This window comes from Geotrypetes seraphini, chromosome 2 (assembly GCF_902459505.1).
Source record: "Geotrypetes seraphini chromosome 2, aGeoSer1.1, whole genome shotgun sequence".
NCBI classification, from domain to species: Eukaryota; Metazoa; Chordata; class Amphibia; order Gymnophiona; family Dermophiidae; genus Geotrypetes; species Geotrypetes seraphini.
This window is the reverse complement of record NC_047085.1, coordinates 501,585,828-501,606,242: the sequence shown is the minus strand read 5'-3', so window position 1 is coordinate 501,606,242 and position 20,415 is coordinate 501,585,828. Positions and strand designations below refer to the sequence as shown.

Below are 20,415 nucleotides of genomic sequence, written 5' to 3'. Positions count from 1 at the left end.
CGTTTACAAAGCTATGCTAGCGGCGGCCACTGCGATAACTTCGCTTTTGCCACGCGGCAGCTGCTAGCGCAGCTTTGTAAAAGATGGAATAGACAGATTGCATTTAGTTATACATGGTGATTTCATAATGCCATAGTTTGCGTGTGTAGATGTTCCAAGGTGCCCAGATTCAAAGGACCTGATTATTCAAAGTGATTTAAGCGGGCAGGAAAGACTCCAGCTCACTTAGATCACTTCTGGCTGCCCAACCACCACTATTCAATAGCACTTTACTGGGCAGTGCTGGTGAATATTGGCTCTGACAGGCCATATAAAAAGGACATGTCGGGGACAGTTCAGGAGGAAGTAGTGGGGAGGAGCCGGCAGTTATGCAGATGCTGGCAGTCGCATAGCTAATTGAGTGAATTTAGAACAGCTCAAAGGCACTTACCTGTGCAGGTGCCAGCAAATATCGACCAGAAACCACATAATTAAAAGGTGCAGAGCTACTCCAATCCCCCCTCCTCTTTGGTGCTGATCCCCCCCACCAGTAATACCAAACCCTCCCTCCTACCCCTCTCCCCCTGACCAAACTAATCCTTCCACCCTTCCTCTGTGCAGGATAGACACCCCCCTTCCCCCGGGTCACCTACCTGCAATCCCTGGTGATCAGGGCAGGAACGAAGCCCACTTGCACCTGTCCTTTGTGGCTGCCGCGACTTCTCATGGGACTACATCAATATTTTCTGTCACATTTTCTACCTCTTCCAAGGCATCTGTAAGTTTTTGCAAACTGCTCATTTCAACGAGGGCTTTGAAACAAGCGACTAAGGTGGCACTTGGATTTAGTGCCCTCCCCCTGGTTCTTGGTCTAGCCTTAATTTGCTCTCTGGGGATTTGCTGCTTAATTTGCTGCTTTGGGCTTATAAGTGTAATTGCCTGGAATATGGATTATATAGTCAGCATCACTTATTCGTGGAAGATGCAAATTTATGGATTTCTGAAATTGGTACACTATGCTAGGTACACTTGTTCTGGGGTAATTGAAAAAAAAAAAAAAAGGTCTAATATTATATTGTACTAATTAAAGTAAGAACCAGACTGAAAAGATGAGGAAAGAAGGTTGAATTGATTTGAGACCTTTAGGCCCCAAAACTGTTCCTCTTGTGACTGAGGGATTAGAATTGTTTATTCACTGAAGTTGCCATTGATTTATTTGTACAGATAAAACATGCATCTAATGCATTAGAAATTACTCATGTATGTTGAGGAATGAAATTCGTAATTATGGGAAAACCTAACATGTTGTTCTTTCCCCAGAAAAAGCCTTTTCCAATGTCATCCCTGATATTATATCCCACATTGAACGAGGGGAAGAGCCGTACATCAGGGATGACTCAGGATCAGAAGAAAGAGAAACTGGGAAAAGCACCTGCTCAAGTGAGTCCAGCAATAAGAGGGATTGGTGTATCTAATCTAATCTTTGATTTTATATATGTATTCATTCCTACAAGAGGGCTCGACTCAGTTAACAAAATGTTAATGAAATATACAAGAGATTAGAGCAGAAACTGTAACTTTTATGCCAGAGGAGGGTGGAGGGGGACCTCTTATCCTTGGAGGGATGGCTAGAGATGTTTAGGTGGCCCGGGGTCATAAGAAACAAAGCCCTGTGATTTCTAATCCCTGTTGGGGTTTCCCTCTGCATGGTTTGCTTGGCTGTTCCTGTATTATTGTGGTCTGATTGAAACTCTGTGCCGCATTAAAACGCATGCGTAGTTCAATAGAACCGCCGAGCAGGGAAGCGTTTCAGCGCACGATATGCTGTCTGTATTCCAGAGTGAATGGGAACTTCAGAGGCAAAAAGGGTCAAATAGGAGAAGAGAACTTGGGGCTGAAAAAAAGGGGTAGGTGGGAGAAGGGGGCTGGAGCTGGGGGTCGGTATTGTAAAAAGGGAACATGTTAGAGAAAGGAGCTGGGAGCTGACAATGGGGCTGTGTAAGAGAAGGGGACTGGGGCAGAAAAGGGGATATGTGTGAGAAGGAGGCTGCAAAAGGGACATGTGAGAAAAGGGGGCTGCAGGCTGAAAGGGAAAAGATGGGGGGGACTAAAAAGGGGTTTGGGGCTGGAAAAAGGGAACATGTGAGGGAAGGAGGATTTAAAGTGTGTGGGGGGAGGGGTTTCTTGGGAAAAGAGACCTGGTGTTAGGAGGCTGTTAAAAGAATACAGTTCGGAGAAGAGGGCTGGAGCTTGGGACTGCAAAGAGAGAGAAGGGGTCTGGGTCTGGATTTGGGGGCTGAAAAGGAAGACAGGTGTGATAAGGAGATGGGGGCTGGAAGAGCAATTGTAAGAAGGGGGTTAAGGTTGGTATAAAAAGGGAATGTGTGAGAGAAGGGAGCTGGGGGTGAAAAAAGGGGGAGGTGGGAGAAGAGGGGCTACAAAAGGGAACGTGAGAGAAAAGGGCTGGGGGCTAAAAAGGGGGCATGTGAGATAAAGGGCCTGAAGATAGGAGCTGGAAGAATAAGTGAATGGAGAGGGAGTTCTATGGAGGTGAAGGACAGAGAAAGGGGACAGATTTTTAAGCTGGTGGAAATAGGGAAGGGGAAATGGGAGCCTGAATATGGGGGTAAGACATAAGAAGAATAACCATAGTGGATCAGACTAATCTATTCTAGCACCCGTTAATGTAACGGGCTGAAACACTAGTATTACTCTCTGTTTGTTTATCTCTTGTAGTATGGCAGAGCTTGATGTATTTCTTGTTGAGCTATTCTATTTGATGTTTTGTATTTTCAATAAAAACTGTTTGAACGTAAGAGGGATTGGTGTAAAACTGTTGAGCTGGGATGCACCGGGAGTGGCCTAAGACTGGCCCTCAAAAAAAGGTGAGCTTTTCGCTTGGATTTGAATGCTGCCAGCGACAGCAAGACAAAAATGTAAGTACACTTTTCCCTCCAAATTCATGGGTTTAGGACTTGCGACTTCGGTTATTCACGAGTTTCTAAACCCTGACCCACCCCCCACCTCCCGGACTTCTCCACACTGTGCCTGGTGGCCTAGCGGTGAAGCGGGGCAGGAGCGATCTTCCTGCCCCGTGCAGAGCCGTCAGCAAAAATGGCTGCCGCAAGTTCCTGCCGTAGCCTCGTGAAAGGATATCCTCTCAACCTCCCCCCATCTCGACCTGTACCAGCTGGCTTTGAATGTCCTAATCTTGTGAAAGTCCCTAATCTCTATCCTGAAAACTATTTTAAACCAAATTATGCGCCCTAGGGAATAGGAGAGGTACCATACCAAAAGAAATACTCTTTGTCTCTTTAATGTTTATTTAGCCCTCTGGGATTCCCAAATCCTTAAAGTTTGGAATTTATTTCACCAATATCAGAACAATGAGGTATCGTCCTTCAATCAATGATTAAGAAATGATATACATAACATAACATAACTTTATTTTTTTCTATACCGCCTCAATCAAAAGAATTCTAGGCGGTTTACACAAAACAGAAAACTGGACAATCAGCGAAATACAAAATATTAATGGTAAGAAAACAGCATATTAACTAAAAAGACAATAAAAATATTTAAGTTAATACACTTCTCCCTCGTTATTCGCGGGGGATAGGGGCAGAGCCGGACCGCGAATGGCGAAAAGCCGCGAATATCCGGCTCTGACCCACCCCCGCCTCCCTCCCGCCTTGCCCCGGCATCCCGGCCTTACCTGGTGGTTTAGCGGGTTTTCGGGGCAAGAGCGATCTTCCTACGTTCCTGCCCGGTGCAGATCGCCAATTGGAAATGGCTGTGGAGAGTTCCCGTAGTCTCCGCTAATATATGCCTTGTGTCCCTTAGGCCTCTGTTTTATGAAACAGGGAATGCGGCATTTTAATACTTTAAGCAGGACCATTTAAACAGGAGTCCTAACTGCTATCTGAAGAAGCCCAGGTGCCACTAAAGAATGGCTGACAGCCACCAGCTGAATATTTAGAAGTAATCTTAGCAGCCTCTCCTGATTATTATCCCAGTCAGAGGGGTTCATACTGGAGGCTGGACTCCTCCACTGAGGAGTTAACAGAACATTAAAACTTTATGAATCGCAGATACCTTAAGGGCTTATGCGATTTTACTAAAGATAAAACCAGCACATTAACTGCTGAATTTACAATCAATTAAAACTATACAATGATCATTTTCCAAATTTGATAACCCCCACCCCCACCTATTATCAATGTGTGCAGAGGTCGGTTCCAACAGGGTACCCGACACCATCTTCACTCCTCCCCCATTCCGAAGGGTCTACCTCTGAGGATCTCGCATCATGTGCGGCAGCGGTGGAGATTCCCTTGCCAGAGATGTCGCCTGTTCTTGGAGGAAACTCGGGACCCAGATGATAGCCATCGGAACTGGGGTTGACGGCAGTTAAAGAATAGAATGGGAATGGTGGTTGAAGTGAATTGGGGTGGAGATGGAGGTGGGTATGGAGAGGGATAGGGATATGACGTATCCCGGATAGGCATTTAAGATCTGGTGTTAAACGATCATAATAATTACAAGTCAAAGATCTTGATGCTTTTTTGGAGTGTGTTTCTGTTTCTCTCTATGCTTATTTTTATCTCTATTTTGTTTACTTTAATTATTATTTTAATTCTATCTTTAAATTATTTATTCATTACTTGTTGGAATATTTCATTTCTACCTCTATCTCTACCTCTGTCTTTTTATTTTATTTTTCATACTGTTTCTTCAGGTACTTTAGTTAGATTGTGAGCCTTTGGGACAGTTAGGGAATTTCCAAGTACCTATCTTATTTATTTTTATTTATTGTATCTTTAATGCATCATTTTTGTAAACCGCTTAGAAACTTCACGGTTATTAGCGGTATATAAGAATTAAATTAAATTATTTAGTGCCGGCCAGCGAGGTAACTGCTCGTAGGAATTTTATGAGCATTGGAGCATTTACTGCGCCAGCTTGTACTAAAAACCTCTAGCGAAGCTTGATAAAAGGGGCCCTAAATAAATTTTTTCATTAATCTTCTAAAATGCAAGTAAGAGAATGATAGTGAAATTAATGGTCGGCTTTTAGACTCCCATTTGACCACTTGGTAGGAAAGTAGATTGGTTACATATCTTTTATACTTGGACTAGCTGATCAGCCGGCGTTGCCCGGATATTTATTTATCCCAATCAACTGTCGCTTTTGATAATTTTTACATGTTACCCCCTTCCCACCCCCACAGTATTTTTTTCCCAGATAGTAAGTCATTTGTATACCAAGTTTGGTTGAAATCTCTCCAAGCATTTATAGATTAGACACTAATATCTGTCATTTTCAATCATTTTTACATGTTACCCCTTCCCACCCCCACAGTATTTTTTTCCCAGATAGTAAGGAATATGTATACCAAGTTTGGTTGAAATCTCTCCATGCGTTTCAGAGTTATGCTAGAACATACATACATACACACACTCGCACAGATACATCCAATTTTATATATATAGATTCCTTTACTGACAGAAAAGTGAAATAAGTAATATTTCATCCTTGTATCACAAATATTATGACTTAATATGGATAATATACACGTCTGACCTGTTCTATTTTTCTTTTATTCATTGATTCCTGTTTTGGTAGGACGTTTCCTACTACTCATCCTTGTGTGATAATGATGACAATATGTACCAAGCTATGTTGCTGATTTTGATTACTGGTCATTGTTACCTTATTATTGTAATGTATTCATTAAAATTCTAATAAAACTGATTGAACTTAAAAAAAAAAAAAAAAAAAGAAGGAACTAAACCAAACAGGATCTTATAACATACTTAAAACCATACTCTTCAAAAAAACACGTTAAACCTATCCAGCACAAAAATCCTAACCCAACATCCAACACTCTATAAACCCTTAGGACTCTCTAATTTTTCTAGTTACCAAACATTATCTAAAACCCATCATTCTCCCTTAAAATTTTATCTCATCGTTTAATCTATTACTTCAAGTTGAAATGTAATTCTTGTTTTAGTTTGGATGTAATCCGCCTTGAACCGCAAGGTAATGGCGGAATAGAAATCACTAATGTAATGTAATAACAAACCCATCCCAATCTGAATAATACCCTGGCCTGTATTGGGAGCCAATTTAATTTATGGTTTAAAAGAAAAAAAAAAGGGAAAGATGATCAAATTTCTTCCGTATTAAATATCAGACGCCACTGCGGCATTTTGGACAATTTGTAACTTTTAGAAATTTTTATAGGAACCTGCTAAGTATATTATATTGCAGTAATCTAGGACAGTGGTCCCCAACCCGGTCCTGGAGGACCACCAGGGTTTTCAGGATAGCTTAATAACTATGCATGAGGCAGATTTGCATGCCTGTCACCTCCATTATATGCAACTCTCTCTCATGTGTATTTATTAGGGCTAATCTAATCTAATCCTTAGGTTTGTATACCGCATCATCTCCACGTTCATAGAGCTCGACGCGATTTACAGTAGGAGAAATAGGAAGGAACTACAACAGAGGGTTAGAGGTAGAAGTGTGAAGAAAATTTAGAGGACTTGGGATGCCAAGATATAAGAGTTTCCTTGATTCCTAAGTTGGAGGGAGACTTACATTTTTTTGAGAAAAGCCAGGTTTTCAGATGTTTGCGGAAAACTTGGAGAGAGCTCAAGTTCCGAAGAGGGGAGGTAAGGTTGTTCCAGAGCTCAGTGATTTTGAAGTGGAGGGAGGTCCCTAGCTTTCCTGTGTGGGAAATGCCTTTTAGCGAGGGGAAGGATAGTTTTAATTTGTGGGAGGATCTGGTGGTATTAGGGTTTGAGGAATTCCAAGAAAGAGGGATAAAGGGAGGGAGGATACCACTGGTGGCCCTCCAGGATAGGGTTGGGAACTTCTGATCTAGGATACTTAATAAAAGAGATTGCACCAGTAGTCAAAATGGATAAGGTTCAAAATAAGAATGAACAGACCTTAACTTTCATAGCGTTACAAATCCTTTTTGCACTACCAAATCTATCTAATGTTGCCTGAAAATCCATTATTCTTTGCTGGCTCCGACTCCCACTTACATCAGAGTCTTTCACTCTTTGCAAGGGTAGAATTTGCTGTTTATATTAAATATAATTTATATTAATGACATTTGTTTACTTTTTTTATCTAGAAAGTAATGATCCCGTGAACTGTACAGCGGAGACACATCACTGGGATATCAGTGAGAATAAGATGTTATTAAAAAGAGAAAGAAAGGACATGTCTTCATGTTCTGACTGGGGTAAAGAGCGGAAGAAACAATTTATCTTAGAAGAGGAGCAAAGAAATTCACCAGGAGACTCAGTTGTGTGTGAGCGAGGTGCCAGTAACGTCACACTTACAGGGAAGGAGCAGAAAATACAGACGAGAGAACAAAGCTGTTTATGTGATATGTGTGAGATATTCCTCAGGAAACCTGTAACGCTGAAATCTCAGCAAAGCTCTGGCACGGAAGACAAACTATCTACCTGCGTAGACTGTGGGAAAACCTTCAGCCAGAAGGCAAAAGTGCAGGGACAACAGAAACCATGTACAGAGGAGAGATCCATTAAATGTTCTGAATGTGAGAAAAATATCAGTGGTAAGAAAGAACAAGTGCCACCACAAAAAATAAATGTTAATAAAATGGATCTCCCAAAATACCAGGAAATACATATTGATGAGAAAATGTGTTCATTCACTAGTTGTGGCAAAAGATTTAATCCTGAGACAAACCGCTCAAGAGACCAAAAAATCCATCTGAGGAAGAATTTATTTTCTTGTAGTGAAAGTAATAAACTCTTATTTCAGAAGAGTTCCTCCTTGAGGTATAAAAATGTCCATACTAGTGAGAGGCCCTTCCCATGTACTCAGTGTGGAAAATGCTTCATTAGGAAAGCAGGCTTTGCACAGCACAAGATAATTCACACAGGTGAAAAACCATTTACATGTATGGAGTGTGGTGAAAGTTTTAACCGGAAAATAAATCTTGCAACCCATCAGAGAATACATACTGGTGAGAGACCATATACATGTACAGAGTGTGATAAAAGCTTCACTTGGAAGGCAAGCCTCACAAGCCACCAACGAACCCACACAGGTGAAAGACCATTTATGTGTTCTGAGTGTGGGAAAAGCTTTGGTTGGAAGACAATTCTCACAGTCCACCAGAGAATTCACACAGGCGAAAGACCATTTACGTGTACTGTGTGTGGAAATAGTTTTAGTCAGAGGACGAGTCTCACAAACCATGAGAGAATCCATACAGGTGAAAAACATTTTACGTGTAAAGAATGTGGTAAAAGCTTCAATCGGAAAACAAACCTCATAAGCCATCAGAAAATACACTCTGGAGTAAAACCGTTTATGTGTACAGAATGTGGTAAACGTTTCATTTGGAAGAGATACTTCAGTGACCATCAGAAAATCCACACTAGTGAGAGACCCTATTCTTGCTCTGAATGTGAGAAAAGGAACGCTTGTAGCACACCAGAAAATCCACACTGGTGAGAGACCATTCTCATGTAATAAATGTGAGAAATGCTTTGTTAGAAAGAAAATCCTCACACAACACCAAAGAATTCACACTGAACTAAAACTATTTTCATGTAGCGACTGTGGTAAAACATTCAGGGATAAGGCAAACCTCTCAAGCCACCAGAAAATCCACTCAGGATTGAAACCATACGTATGTGCTGAGTGTGGTAAAAATTTTGGTCTGAAAACTAATCTCACGAAACACCAAAAAGTTCATCGAGGTGAGAAGCCATTCACATGTACTGAGTGTGGCAAAAGCTTCAGTCAGAAGACAAACCTCACAAAACACCAAAAAATCCACAGAGGTGAGAAACCATTCACGTGTATCGAGTGTGGTAAAAGTTTCAGTCAGAAGATACACCTCAGAAAACATCACAAAATCCACTCAGGCGAGAAACCTTTCACTTGCACTGTGTGTGATAAAAGGTTCAAGTGGGAAACAAATCTCGCAAGCCACCAGAAAATCCACACAGGTGACAAACCTTTTGTATGTACTGAGTGTGGCAAAAGCTTTACTCAGAAGTCGCCCCTCAAAAAACACCAAAAACTACACTTGGGTACTATGCAATAAGTCTGCTATTTAAAGAGAATATACACAGATCTTAAGTATAGGAACTTATGTGGTCATCTGTCCCTCCTGGTAGAGAACCAATCAATAAAACAAAAACGGATTTGGATAAGAAGTAATAATCTACAAGAGGTCATACATCCATGGATACTTGCTTTATTTACATTTACCTCATGCCTTTTTCTTGATAGCTGAAGGTGCGTTACATTCAGGTGGAGTAAGAATTTACCTTTCCCCAGCGAACTCGCAAGCTACGTTTTTACTTGAGTCAGTGGAAGGTGACGTGACCTTCCCATAATCACAAGGAACATCACTGGCATTCGTCCACTGCCCTAACCATTAGACAGCTATTTCCCCATGTCATCGATATAACCTGGGAGTACAAGCAGAAATAACTGGGTGGACTCTTTCTACATTTATGTGCTGCTTTATGACAGGGAAAAAAAAAAAAAGCAAATAAGAAGTGCGAATCCAAGATTTGTGAAAGAGAACATTGGTATAAGGGGAAAATCTGCGGAAAAGTAATCTGATGCTAATTTCGGATCTTTGACTGGACAAACAAATGTAAAGAAGTTTGTAAAAGGGAGGGAAGGGAAAGGAATCGGGACTTTGTATACCAGCTTTTCCCTATCTGTCCCTGTGGGCTCACAATCTTATCTACTGTTTTAATAATAATAATAATTTATTTTTGTATACCGCCATACCCAGGGAGTTCTAGGCGGTTCACAACAAATAGATGAGTTACATACAGTGCAGTTGAAGAAAGAAGAACATAACAAGTCAATCGAAGGGTCAAACTAGTTTACATTGACAATTTAAGTGAAGGAAGGGCTAATACAGAGCACATACGGTATGTACTGTAAGAGAGTACAATTGAATTTATGAGAGGGGGGAACAGAGCATATTGTATGAGAGGGAGGGGGTAGGGATCTTGGGAGGGGGGAAGAGGGGGAAAAAGTAAAGAAAGGTGGGCCGTGTTGAGGGGGGAGGGGAGAGTTAAGGATTTGGTCTGATGCAAAGAAGAGTGTTCGATCTGTTTTCTAATGTGGAGAGGGGGAGCGTTAAGGCGGAAGAGGAGAGCATTAAGGATTTGGTCCATTGAAAAGTAGAGTTTTGAGCTTTTTTCTAAAGTGGAGGTATGAAGAGGCGTCAAGTATAATTTGGGCGAGCCATGAGTTTAGTTTGGTGTGAGGCTGTAGCAAGAGAGAGGGAAAGAGGAGACGCTAGAGATATTCAAAAGTTTTGGAAATGCCTACCCCTAAGGTTTATTATCATCTTAGAGACGGAGGGTAGACTAGAAGACCTGGCAAGTGCAGGAGATCTGAAATGATATTGTCTTAAACTTGCTCTGTGTGTGGAAGTTTTTGGATGGAGAAATCTTTCAGTAACTCTTGGTTCCCTGTATGCCAGAACAAGACCACAGCCAGATTCCTAGACCTTTCTTTTAACATAAAGATGATTTTTTTATTTTAGTGGAGGGGGAGGTCAAATGTTTCATTAGTTTGATATCTTTCAAAGTTTTAAACACAAGGAGGCGAATGTTAATAAAGTAAAAGTCTAGATCAGGGGTAGGCAATTCCTGTTCTCGAGAGCCACAGGCGGGTCAGGTTTTCAGGATATCCACAATGAATATGTATGAGATGGATCTGCATGCACTGCCTCCTTGAGATGCAAATCTATCTCATGCATATTCATTCATTTATTAGTTTAAAAAATTTATATACAGTCTAAAACTAAACGGTTTACATGGCTTATATACATTGTGGATATCCTGAAAACCCTGACCTGCCTGTGGCTCTCAAGGACAGGAATTGCCTACCCCTAGTCTAGAGAAACAGTAGATAGAACTACTGCAAAATGAGACGAATATATTTTCAATCCCTAACTCAAAGAAACCATAATTAAGACAGGAGGGAAGAAAAATGTAGGTATGAGCTCTTCCAGTTGTCTGTTAGTCAGCTCAGAATAGGAAGAGATATTGTTCCCATTTGCCAGGAGATTTTGGATCTTGGAAATTTCTTGTGTTATCCTTATTAACCTTGTAAATGCTTTGTAAATATCTTTTAAGAGGCCAAGTTGTGTGGTAAAAAAAAACAACAATTGGCCTGAGCCACCTCTCAAATCCCTTTTAAAAAAACAACAACAACCCGTCACTGCCTCCCTTGTATCTTTACCCTGATACCTTTATCTAGGGATGGCACTTACTAGGCCATTCCTGGGGTCTAGTGGGGGAAAGGAGCAATCACTGCTCTCACCTGCCCTGGCTGCTCCCTTATTCAAAATGGTGTCCTTCAGGCCCCTAGAGGTAGTCTTGCAGTACTGCTGCTAGAAGGCTGCCAAATATGGAAATGAGTGGATGGGGGTGGACAATTTTTTTTTATTGGTACACATTTTGGACAGGAGCATGTTAGTAAACCAGTGATCTGAGGTAAGGGGAGAGGAACTTAAAAGTTTAATGCAACATGCATAATGAAATGCTTTGCGTGGTTTACAGCTCATTATATTTTAACACACAGTGTGATAAAACACCCTAGTTTAAGTTGCATTATTGGCACATAATAACACCTTATTGCCAATTAACATATGTTAACTGGCAAGTAAAGCATGAAAATTAGTAAATTTTTAGATAGCATTCTTAGATTTCTGCATTGCTTGACAGCATGAGTAGAGAAGAAACTGACTTGGATAAGTGGTCAGCCCTCTATGGCTGCAGTTGGGATACAAAGCAAACAAAAAAAAGAGGGGTAAATAATAACCACAAAAAAAACCCCAAGCCCATAGCAAAAACGTGGGTAAGGATGAGACAGGAAAAATGAAAAACGATAGATCACTAGAATGTTCCCAAGAGACCCTGAGGGGTAGCTAAGTCCTTGGATGCTGTGATGAACACGGAGAATCTCTAATTAGAATATGAATAGGCAGACTTTCATGGTCTGAATCCCGCAAACGAGATGGTTTAGATAAGCTGGAGTGAGCTTAAACAGTAATTCCAGTAGTTAGAACCCAAGGCCAGTACTGGGTGGACTTCTAAGGTCTATGGCCCAGAAATGACAAAGAAAAAAGACCATTTAGGTCTTTATCTGCTCTCATTTACTAATGTTACTAATAAAAAAATAAGTCACGATGTACAGTAGAAAATCCTAGGACCCAACATGGTACGTGTTTCTGCAAAGAAAGCCTTCCTCAGGAGTCTTTGACAAAGCAAAACAGCAACAATAAGAAGTTACCAAAAATCGATAAAAAGATACCAGTATTTTATCTAAAGAATATGTGCAGATCAAAGAAAATGTGACTGAAGCATGCATTGAAAAATAATTGCCTAATAGTTGTGAGTGAATTAACAAGAGCAGTGTGAATCTCAAGGTGTGAAATGAACATTTAAAAACTTCATTACCCAAAAACCTATAGTGGTAAAATAATTAAAAAATTTTTTTTAAAAAAAAAGCTTAAAGTAAGAGAAAAACACCATTGTGAAAATAGTGTATGTGCAGTTGAGATATACCCTTCTGGTATAGGCAAAAACAACTGTGGCCCAATATTCAGTGAATGTATAATATACTCTTTTTTTTGTATACCATATATACTTGAATATAAGTTGAGACCCCCATTTCCCCCCAAAAGGAGAAAAAAAAAAAAAAGGTAGACTCTAATATAAGTCGGGCGGCTTAATAATCAATTGCCCTGCCCTGTCAGGCTCTGCACCCAGCCCTCTTTCCTCCCTCCCTCCCCTGTCAGGCTCTGCACCCTGTCCCCCCTCCCTGCCCTATCCTCATAGCTCCTCTGCCAATCCCTGGTGGTCCAGAGGTACAACGGGCAGGAGCGAGCTTTCTGGGCTCCTGCCCCACTGCTAACCGGCTGCCGCAAGATCAATTTTCTTCAGCCACTGAGTGGCACCTAGCAGGAGCGTGCTTTGGTGAGAATTCACAGGAGAATTCATGGGAGCCAGTAAGAAAGCCGCTCAGCATCAAAGCGCGCTCCTGCTCGGTGCTGCTCAGCGGCTGAAGAAACCGATCTCGCGGCAGCCGGTTAGCAGCGGGGCAGGAGAGCAGAAGGCTCGCTCCTGCCCGCTGCACCTCTGGAACACCAGGGATCAGCGGAGAAGGTACGACGGGCAGGGAGGGGGGCAGGGTGCAGAGCCTGGCGGTGGCGGCCTGCAATAATTCTGGGAGGGGGGTGCTGGCTCAAATATAAACCAGGGCCCCCATTTTTGGGCCAATTTTTTGGCCCCAAAATCCCAGTTTATATTCGAGTATATACGGTAATCGTTTTTATTGAGGTGTGATACATCCATCAATGAAAAAGCACCATGAACAAAAAGCAGTACAGAAACAATACACATTAGAAAACCGTACATCATAGTAACATAGTAACATAGTAGATGACGGCAGATAAAGACCCAAATGGTCCATCCAGTCTGCCCAACCTGATTCAATTTAATTTTTTTTTTTTTATATTTAAATTTTTTCTTCTTAGCTATTTCTGGGCAAGAATCCAAAACTTTACCCGGTACTGTGCTTGGGATCCAACTGCCGAAATCTCTGTTAAGACTTACTCCAGCCCATCTACACCCTCCCAGCCATTGAAGCCCTCCCCTGCCCATCCTCCACCAAACGGCCAGACACAGACCATGCAAGTCTGCCCAGTAACTGGCCTAGTTCAATATTTAATATTATTTTCTGACTAGTCTTTAAGCCCGTTACATTAACGGGTGCTAGAATACTGTTCACCCTCTATGTTGCCCCTTCCATTCACTGCCCTCTCTTCTCTTTCTATCTCTCTCTTTCTCTCCCATATGGCCTCTCTCCATCTCCTCCTTCCTTTTGCCTTGGTCTGGCATACCTTCCTCCTTCCCTCCAAGCCATTCTCTCCCCCTCTGCTCCCTTTCCTCATTTAACTACTTCATTGGTCAGCAGCAGCATTCACAATTCATTGCTGTTGCTGGCTTCAGGTCTTTCTCTCTGGCCGGTCCTGTCTTCATGAAAACAGGAAGTAGGCAGGACCGGCCAGAGAGGAAGGCCTGAAGCCAGCAACAACAGCGAATTGTAAACGCTGCTGCTGCCTGAAGCACCCGAGGCAGACCCTTCTCTCCCCTCCCAGCCCAACCCCCGCTGACTGTGCGACCCTCCCAGCAAGATGACTTTAATATCAAACCTCCCTCCAGCGTTGGCAGTCGCTGCACGTTAAACAGGCTGCTTCTGCTTTCTTCTGCCGTTGAGGCTCTTTGTTGCATCATTGATGACGTAATCAGTGAAGCGGCAAAGGGACTCAACTGCAGGAGAAAGGCCGAAGCAGCCTGTTTAACGTGCAGCGAGTGCCAACGCTGGAGGGATGTTTGTACCGGTGCAGAAGCGATATGTCTCTCCCCCTCCAGTACCTGTGCAGCACTTTGCTGCGGCGCATCCTCCCATGGGGGGGGGTTTGCACAGTGTGAGCGGTGAGAGCGGCGATCTCCAGTTGGGGGGGAGGGGGGTGAGAGCGACGATCTCCAGTTGGGGGGGTTGCACAGTGGCAACGGGTGTGAGCGGCGATCTCCAGTTGGGGGGGAAAGGGGAGAAGAGCGGCGATCTCCAGTTGGGGGGGGGGGTTTGCACAGTGGGAGCGGGTGAGAGCGGCGATCTCCAGTTGGGGGGGAGGGGTTGAGAGCGGCGATCTCCAGTTGGGGGGGGGTTTGCACAGTGGGAGCCGGGTGAGAGCGGCGATCTCCAGTTGGGTTTTTTTTATTTTTTTTGTTTTAAGTTGAAAGCCTGCGCTGCAGCTCCTCTCTCGATCCTGGTGCAGTTCGAGAGAGGAGCCGGTACCATTGACAGTGAGAGGCGAGGGTGAGGAAGGCCGCTGCAGCTGTGTAATTTTTTATTTTTATTTGAAAGCCGCCGCAAGCAAGTGGTGACGTAAAACCCGCGCATGCGCAATCGTGTTTTCGCGACGGATCAGGGAACACGTTTTTTTTAGTGCACATGCGCGGCCTACCATTTTATTATATTAGATTCTAAATCTTCTGTGTTAATCCCACGCTTCTTTGAACTCAGTCACAGTTTTACTCTCCATCACCTCTCTCGGGAACGCATTCCAGGCATCCACTACCCTCTCCGTAAAGTCATGTCAGATAACTGTAAATGTATCAACCACCTATTTCAAATACAAAGGAAATCCCCAGGCATACAACATCAGTCACAACACCATTCATAATATCCATTCATAATATACTCTTAACTCAGAGTTGTGTTCGTAAATTGGCTTCTTTGAAATGTATAACTTTATACCCCAAATTTCACTAAACTCAATTTAGAAGCATAAAAAGGAGATGGGGGGGAAAAAAAGGAGCGTAGCACTGATTTTCGGCTCTAGGCTCATAAAACTAGACAAATGAATGGCAGGTCTACATTTATCGAGTCCCAGTCAGATGTTATCTTTGCTTTAACAGTCAAACTTGGGTTCACTTGTAATAACTACTCCTCCAATCCCAAGTAAAAAAAAAATTTCTTAAATCAGTTCAGATCAATTTAGATCAGTTAGTCCTTGTTCTTCCTGGGTTTTTACCTCACACCGGACCTCAGAAACACAACTCGCCGCTCAAGTCAGCTGCTTAGAGAGAAGTTAAATGGATACAGAAAAAATCCGCCGCCATCTTGACATACCTTAAACAACTGGTTGGGTGGCGACAGAATGATTGCGGTGAGCGCTTTTGTAAAGAAATTTAGTTTACTAAATGCACTTGACGTTGAGTTTGATATAGTTTTGATATATGTGTTTTTTGATCTTGTTCTAGGGAAATGATCCTCGATAAAGCGTATACACGCAAAACATGTCGGCTCAGAACTTTCCCCAATCATTATACCTAAGATAAGTAAACTAAATTTATGAAAGTTTAAATGAATTTGATATCTAAAGCACTCTGAAGCACTTTATTTAATGGCACTTGAAGTAAAACTGCACTTTAAGCTTAAAAAAGTAAATCAATATAATAAGGACCAGTGAGGAAGCAACACGTCAAGCTAACCGCAGTGATATTTACTTGAGCGGCGAGTTGTGTTTCAGAGGTCCGGTGTGAGGTAAAAACCCAGGAAGAACAAATAAGGACTTACTGATCTAAATTGACTTAAGAAAATGTTTTTTACTTGGTATTGGAGGAGGCCTAAATTTATAAGCATGAACTTTTTAAGATCCTAAATTAAGATGAATTTTCAGCTGAAGGCTTATAGCTCCTAAGTTTAGCTGAAAATAGGGCACACATTTGAGAGCCTAATTCAGGAGCATGCATTTAGGAGCTCTGCTTTTTTTTTTTATATATCGGACCCTTGATCTTTTTGTCTATTGTCATTTGTTATGTTTCAACATATTTTTTAAAAAAACTCACCCCTCAGAACTACAAATCCATGAATACAAGGGAGAAAAATCAGGACTGGATCAGCTGATAAGGTCTATTATAGAGTAAGCTGTTTAAAAAAAAAAAACATTCAAGAAAAAGAAGTAGAAGGAATCTGAAACAGGACTATATTTAGACTATGCAGCTTTCTATATTGTTATAAATTTGAGACTCAGAAACCTAGATTCTCAAAAAGGGCCTTGAAATTATCTGGCGCCGGTCACATATCACTCAGACTGCAGCACCGTTTTGAGAATCACGGTCTGTGTCGAAGATAGGTGCTGGAAATGTAGGCCAGGGTCTTACAGGCCCACATCTCTGGTGCCTGTCTTCGGTGTAGAATCATGCTTAGCGGCGCAGAATGTAAACCCCGCCCATAACCGCGCCACTTTTGATGTTCAGCGATGGTAAGCGCAGATGCGATTCAGGTGCCTTTTTTTGTAGGTGCCTAGCGGCATCTATTTTTCTTAATGAAATTTTAATTGGTTTTTAATGATACGGGCAATTGCTGCACCATTAAATGGCCGATTCAAACACTTAGGTGTTGATCAGGCGCCCTCCTTATGGCCAACACACAAACGGATCCAACAAAGTCTGCAGTGTAGAGGGAAAGAGCAAAAAAAAAAACAAGAAAAAACTGCAGATCAAAATGTACAAGATGTTTATTTGTACCAAATATTAATGCAGTTACTGATATCACCTTACTGCAAACCAAGGGACCCAACACGGTCCGTGTTTCGGAGAACACATCTACTTCAGGGATCCTAATAAATATGAATGAAAATTTTGAGTCCAAATAGTACATCATAAGTGCAAAATGGTGTGCAAGCAATGTGATGTTTAAATAAGTGCAAGTGATCTAAAAAAAACTCACAGAATACAGGTAAATATGATATATAGATTAAAAAAATCAGAAGTGAATTTGAGTGATCTGAAAGTACAAAATGAGAGGATAGGGCGATAGGAAGGGAGAAAAAGGAGGATGATATGTAAGACTATGAAAGTGCTAATATCTAAACGAGTGTCCATAAAGTGCTACATGCGAAAAGTGAAGCATTTGGGTCAGTGAAGCAAGCATAAAAGGACCTACCATGGTTGTTAAGGTTTAAGATAAACCGCAATGCTTCACTGACCCTAGCCCTACCCATTTCCCCCTGCTTCCCCCTAATCCCCAGTCTTTAGTCTCCGCCCGTTCCCATCGGTCGGATTTTCTATAGCTCTCCATTACAACTTTTCTACCATCAAGACTTTTTCTACTTACCATCTTGAAGATGCCAGAAACATCGAAGAAATGTCCGGGATGCAGAAAAAAGATGAGTACATTGGATCCTCATGAATTGTGCGTCCGCTGCCTGGTGCTTGCATTGTGTCCGCCTATCTCCATGTGCACGCAAGCTAAGGAAGAGGGCACTGAGAGACTTCATGAAAAGAAGTGAGGCCCGAGAATCTTCCTCCAGGAGCCATCCTCATCGGAATGCAGCAGCGGGGGATCCACAAACTACAGCGGTAAGGAGCCTCCAGGATGCCCTGGCTCAGCTAATCCCCCCGCCTGCACCCGGCCCGGCAGAGAAATCTCTCCCGGAGTCCCTGCATGCTGCTGCATAAAGCCAGCCCCTGCAGGCAGCAGATCGGGGTTGTCGCCCTCCAGACTGAGAGATCTCTCCCGGAGTCACTGCATGCTGCCACGTAAAGCCAGCCCCTGCAGGCTGGTAGCAACAGGTTTACCTCATTGCTGCTGCCTGAAGATTAAATTACAGTGGCTGGGCCTGGGGAAGAGATAGGTGGGGGAGTTGGAAGCTAGAGAGGTTGAGAGAGGAAGCAGCATTGGCAGAGGGAGGAGAGGGGGGGAAGGCTGGAGAAACATGGAAAGGAGAGCGTGATGGAGAAAAGAGCATAGAGTAGGGTATTGTTGGATGGGAGGGGAGAGACAGAAATAGCAGGAGCTGAGGTTGGAAGGAGAGAGGGGCACCCATGGGGGGGTTGGGGTTTGGAAGGAGAGAGGGGCACCCATGGGTGGGAGGGGGAGGTTGGAAGGAGAGAAAGAAAGAAGCACCCACAGGAGAGGGGGTTTGGAAAGAGAGAGAGAAGCACCCATGGGGGAGGAGGTTTGGAGGAAGGGAGAGAAAGAAGTACTAAAAAACTCCAGAGGAAGGATGTATGAGCGGGGCTGTGTATAGCGTAGGGGCAGGGTCACGTGTCCTCTTTATTTTTTGGTTCACAAATATGGTAACCCTAGTAATATGCTAGCTTTGGGAAATTGCATTTTAATTTCCAGTACTGTGATAGGTTTTTTTTAGGGTTTGTTTACTGGAGCTGTAAAGGGGTATCTTCTCCAAACCTCCCCCCCTCGGTACCCCACCACCCTGGGAGAAATGGTATTATAGGGGCCCATCCCATCCTAGATATGCCACTGGCAGAAACTTTTATAGAATTGGAAACTGGTGAATGTCCCAACCTTCCTAAACTTGAAAACTGGAAAAAAATTGAACCTTAGAAATATACTTATTTCTGTAGGACTAGTAAAGTCACTCACTACATATTTTTTTTGAGACACGGGGACTAGAACTGATCGCAATACTCACGGTGAGGTCGCACCATGGAGCAATACAGAGGCATTGAGGTGTCTTTTCAAAGCATTTAGACGTACACAGTTCCATAGGAACCTACGGAACTTTGTAAGCCAAAGTGCTTTGAAAATGAGCTTCATTACAGTAAACTCTCAGTTAACTGGCACCCATGGGGATTGATAGATGCCAGATAAATGTAGTTTCTGTTTGCTTGAGAGTTGATATTAAAAATAGGCCTAATACTATATCCCATACTAGGCCATACCACAGACATGGCAAACTCTGGCCCACGGGGTACTGAAATTTGGCCCGCCAGCCAATTTCAAATCTTCCCCAAGCTGGCCCGCCGGTGCAAGCGTCGCATCATTTGTAGGTTCACATGGCCTGCAGAGGATCACTGGTCGGCAGTAGCGATCCTTGCAGGCCGCTGTAGCTTCAACTGCACGTTCCCTCTGGCGTGGTCCTGCCCCTCCTCTGATGTACGGGACCGCGGGTGGGACCACGCCAGAGGGAACGTGCAGCTGAGGCTCCAGCATAAAAACATAAGAAATGCCTTCGTCGGATCAGACCCTAGGTCCATCATGTCCGGCGACCTACACACGCGGAGGCCAAACTGGGGATTCCATGCTGAGACCTTGTTTGCCCGTATCCCTCAATGTGGTTTGCAAGAAGGTGTGCATCCAACTTGCCCTTGAATCCTGAAATGGTGGTCTCCGACACAACCCCCTCCGGGAGAGCATTCCAAGCGTCCACCACTCGCTGTGAGAAACAGAATTTCCTGATATTTGTCCTGGGCCTGGTGCCCCTCAGTTTCAGTCCATGACCCCTTGTCCAAGTCACATTTGACAATGTGAATAACGATGTTTCTTGCTCTATTTTGTCAAATCCTTTTAGTATTTTGAAAGTCTCTGTCATATCTCCTCGCAGCCTTCTCTTCTCGAGGGTGAACAATCCCAGTTAGGATCGCTACTGTCAACCAATGATCCTCTGCAGGCTGCGTGAAACCACAGATGATGCCGCGTGAACCTGCAGAGTCAGGTCCCAAGCGGACCTGCAGCTGAGGAAAGATATTTTGGGGGTTTCCTAAAGGGGAGAGAGATCAAGGAAGCACACATTAAATTTTCTATTCATTTATTACAATGGTGTCCAGGAGGCCTCATGCATTCCAGGGAACAGTTTTTATTATTTCAACCCCCACCTGCCTGCATGCTTCTCAACCTTCTCTGCCCCCATCCCCACCCCTACTCCCTTGCTACCAGGCCCCTGCAGTTATATTAATGAATAATAATATAATAATAATAACTTTATTTTTCTATACCGCCATAATCTTGTGACTTCTAGGCGGTTTACAGAGAAGATTGGCTGTATAGTCAGCGAATTACAGTGTACAGATAAAGAAG

General features: G+C 43.0%; 1 protein-coding gene across 1 annotated transcript in view; it reads left to right on the top strand.

Moving 5' to 3' along the window:
• LOC117354951 (oocyte zinc finger protein XlCOF6-like) overlaps positions 1-9,743 on the top strand; it is a 29,669-nt gene extending 19,926 nt beyond the window's left edge. Inside the window, exons 3-5 of the mRNA XM_033932910.1 lie at positions 1,300-1,419; positions 7,133-8,475; positions 8,507-9,743. Coding sequence (XP_033788801.1) covers positions 1,300-1,419; positions 7,133-8,475; positions 8,507-9,088 — 2,045 coding nt within the window. The 3' untranslated portion in view covers positions 9,089-9,743. The remainder of the gene's footprint in view (positions 1-1,299; positions 1,420-7,132; positions 8,476-8,506) is intronic.
• Positions 9,744-20,415: the final 10,672 nt, after the last annotated feature.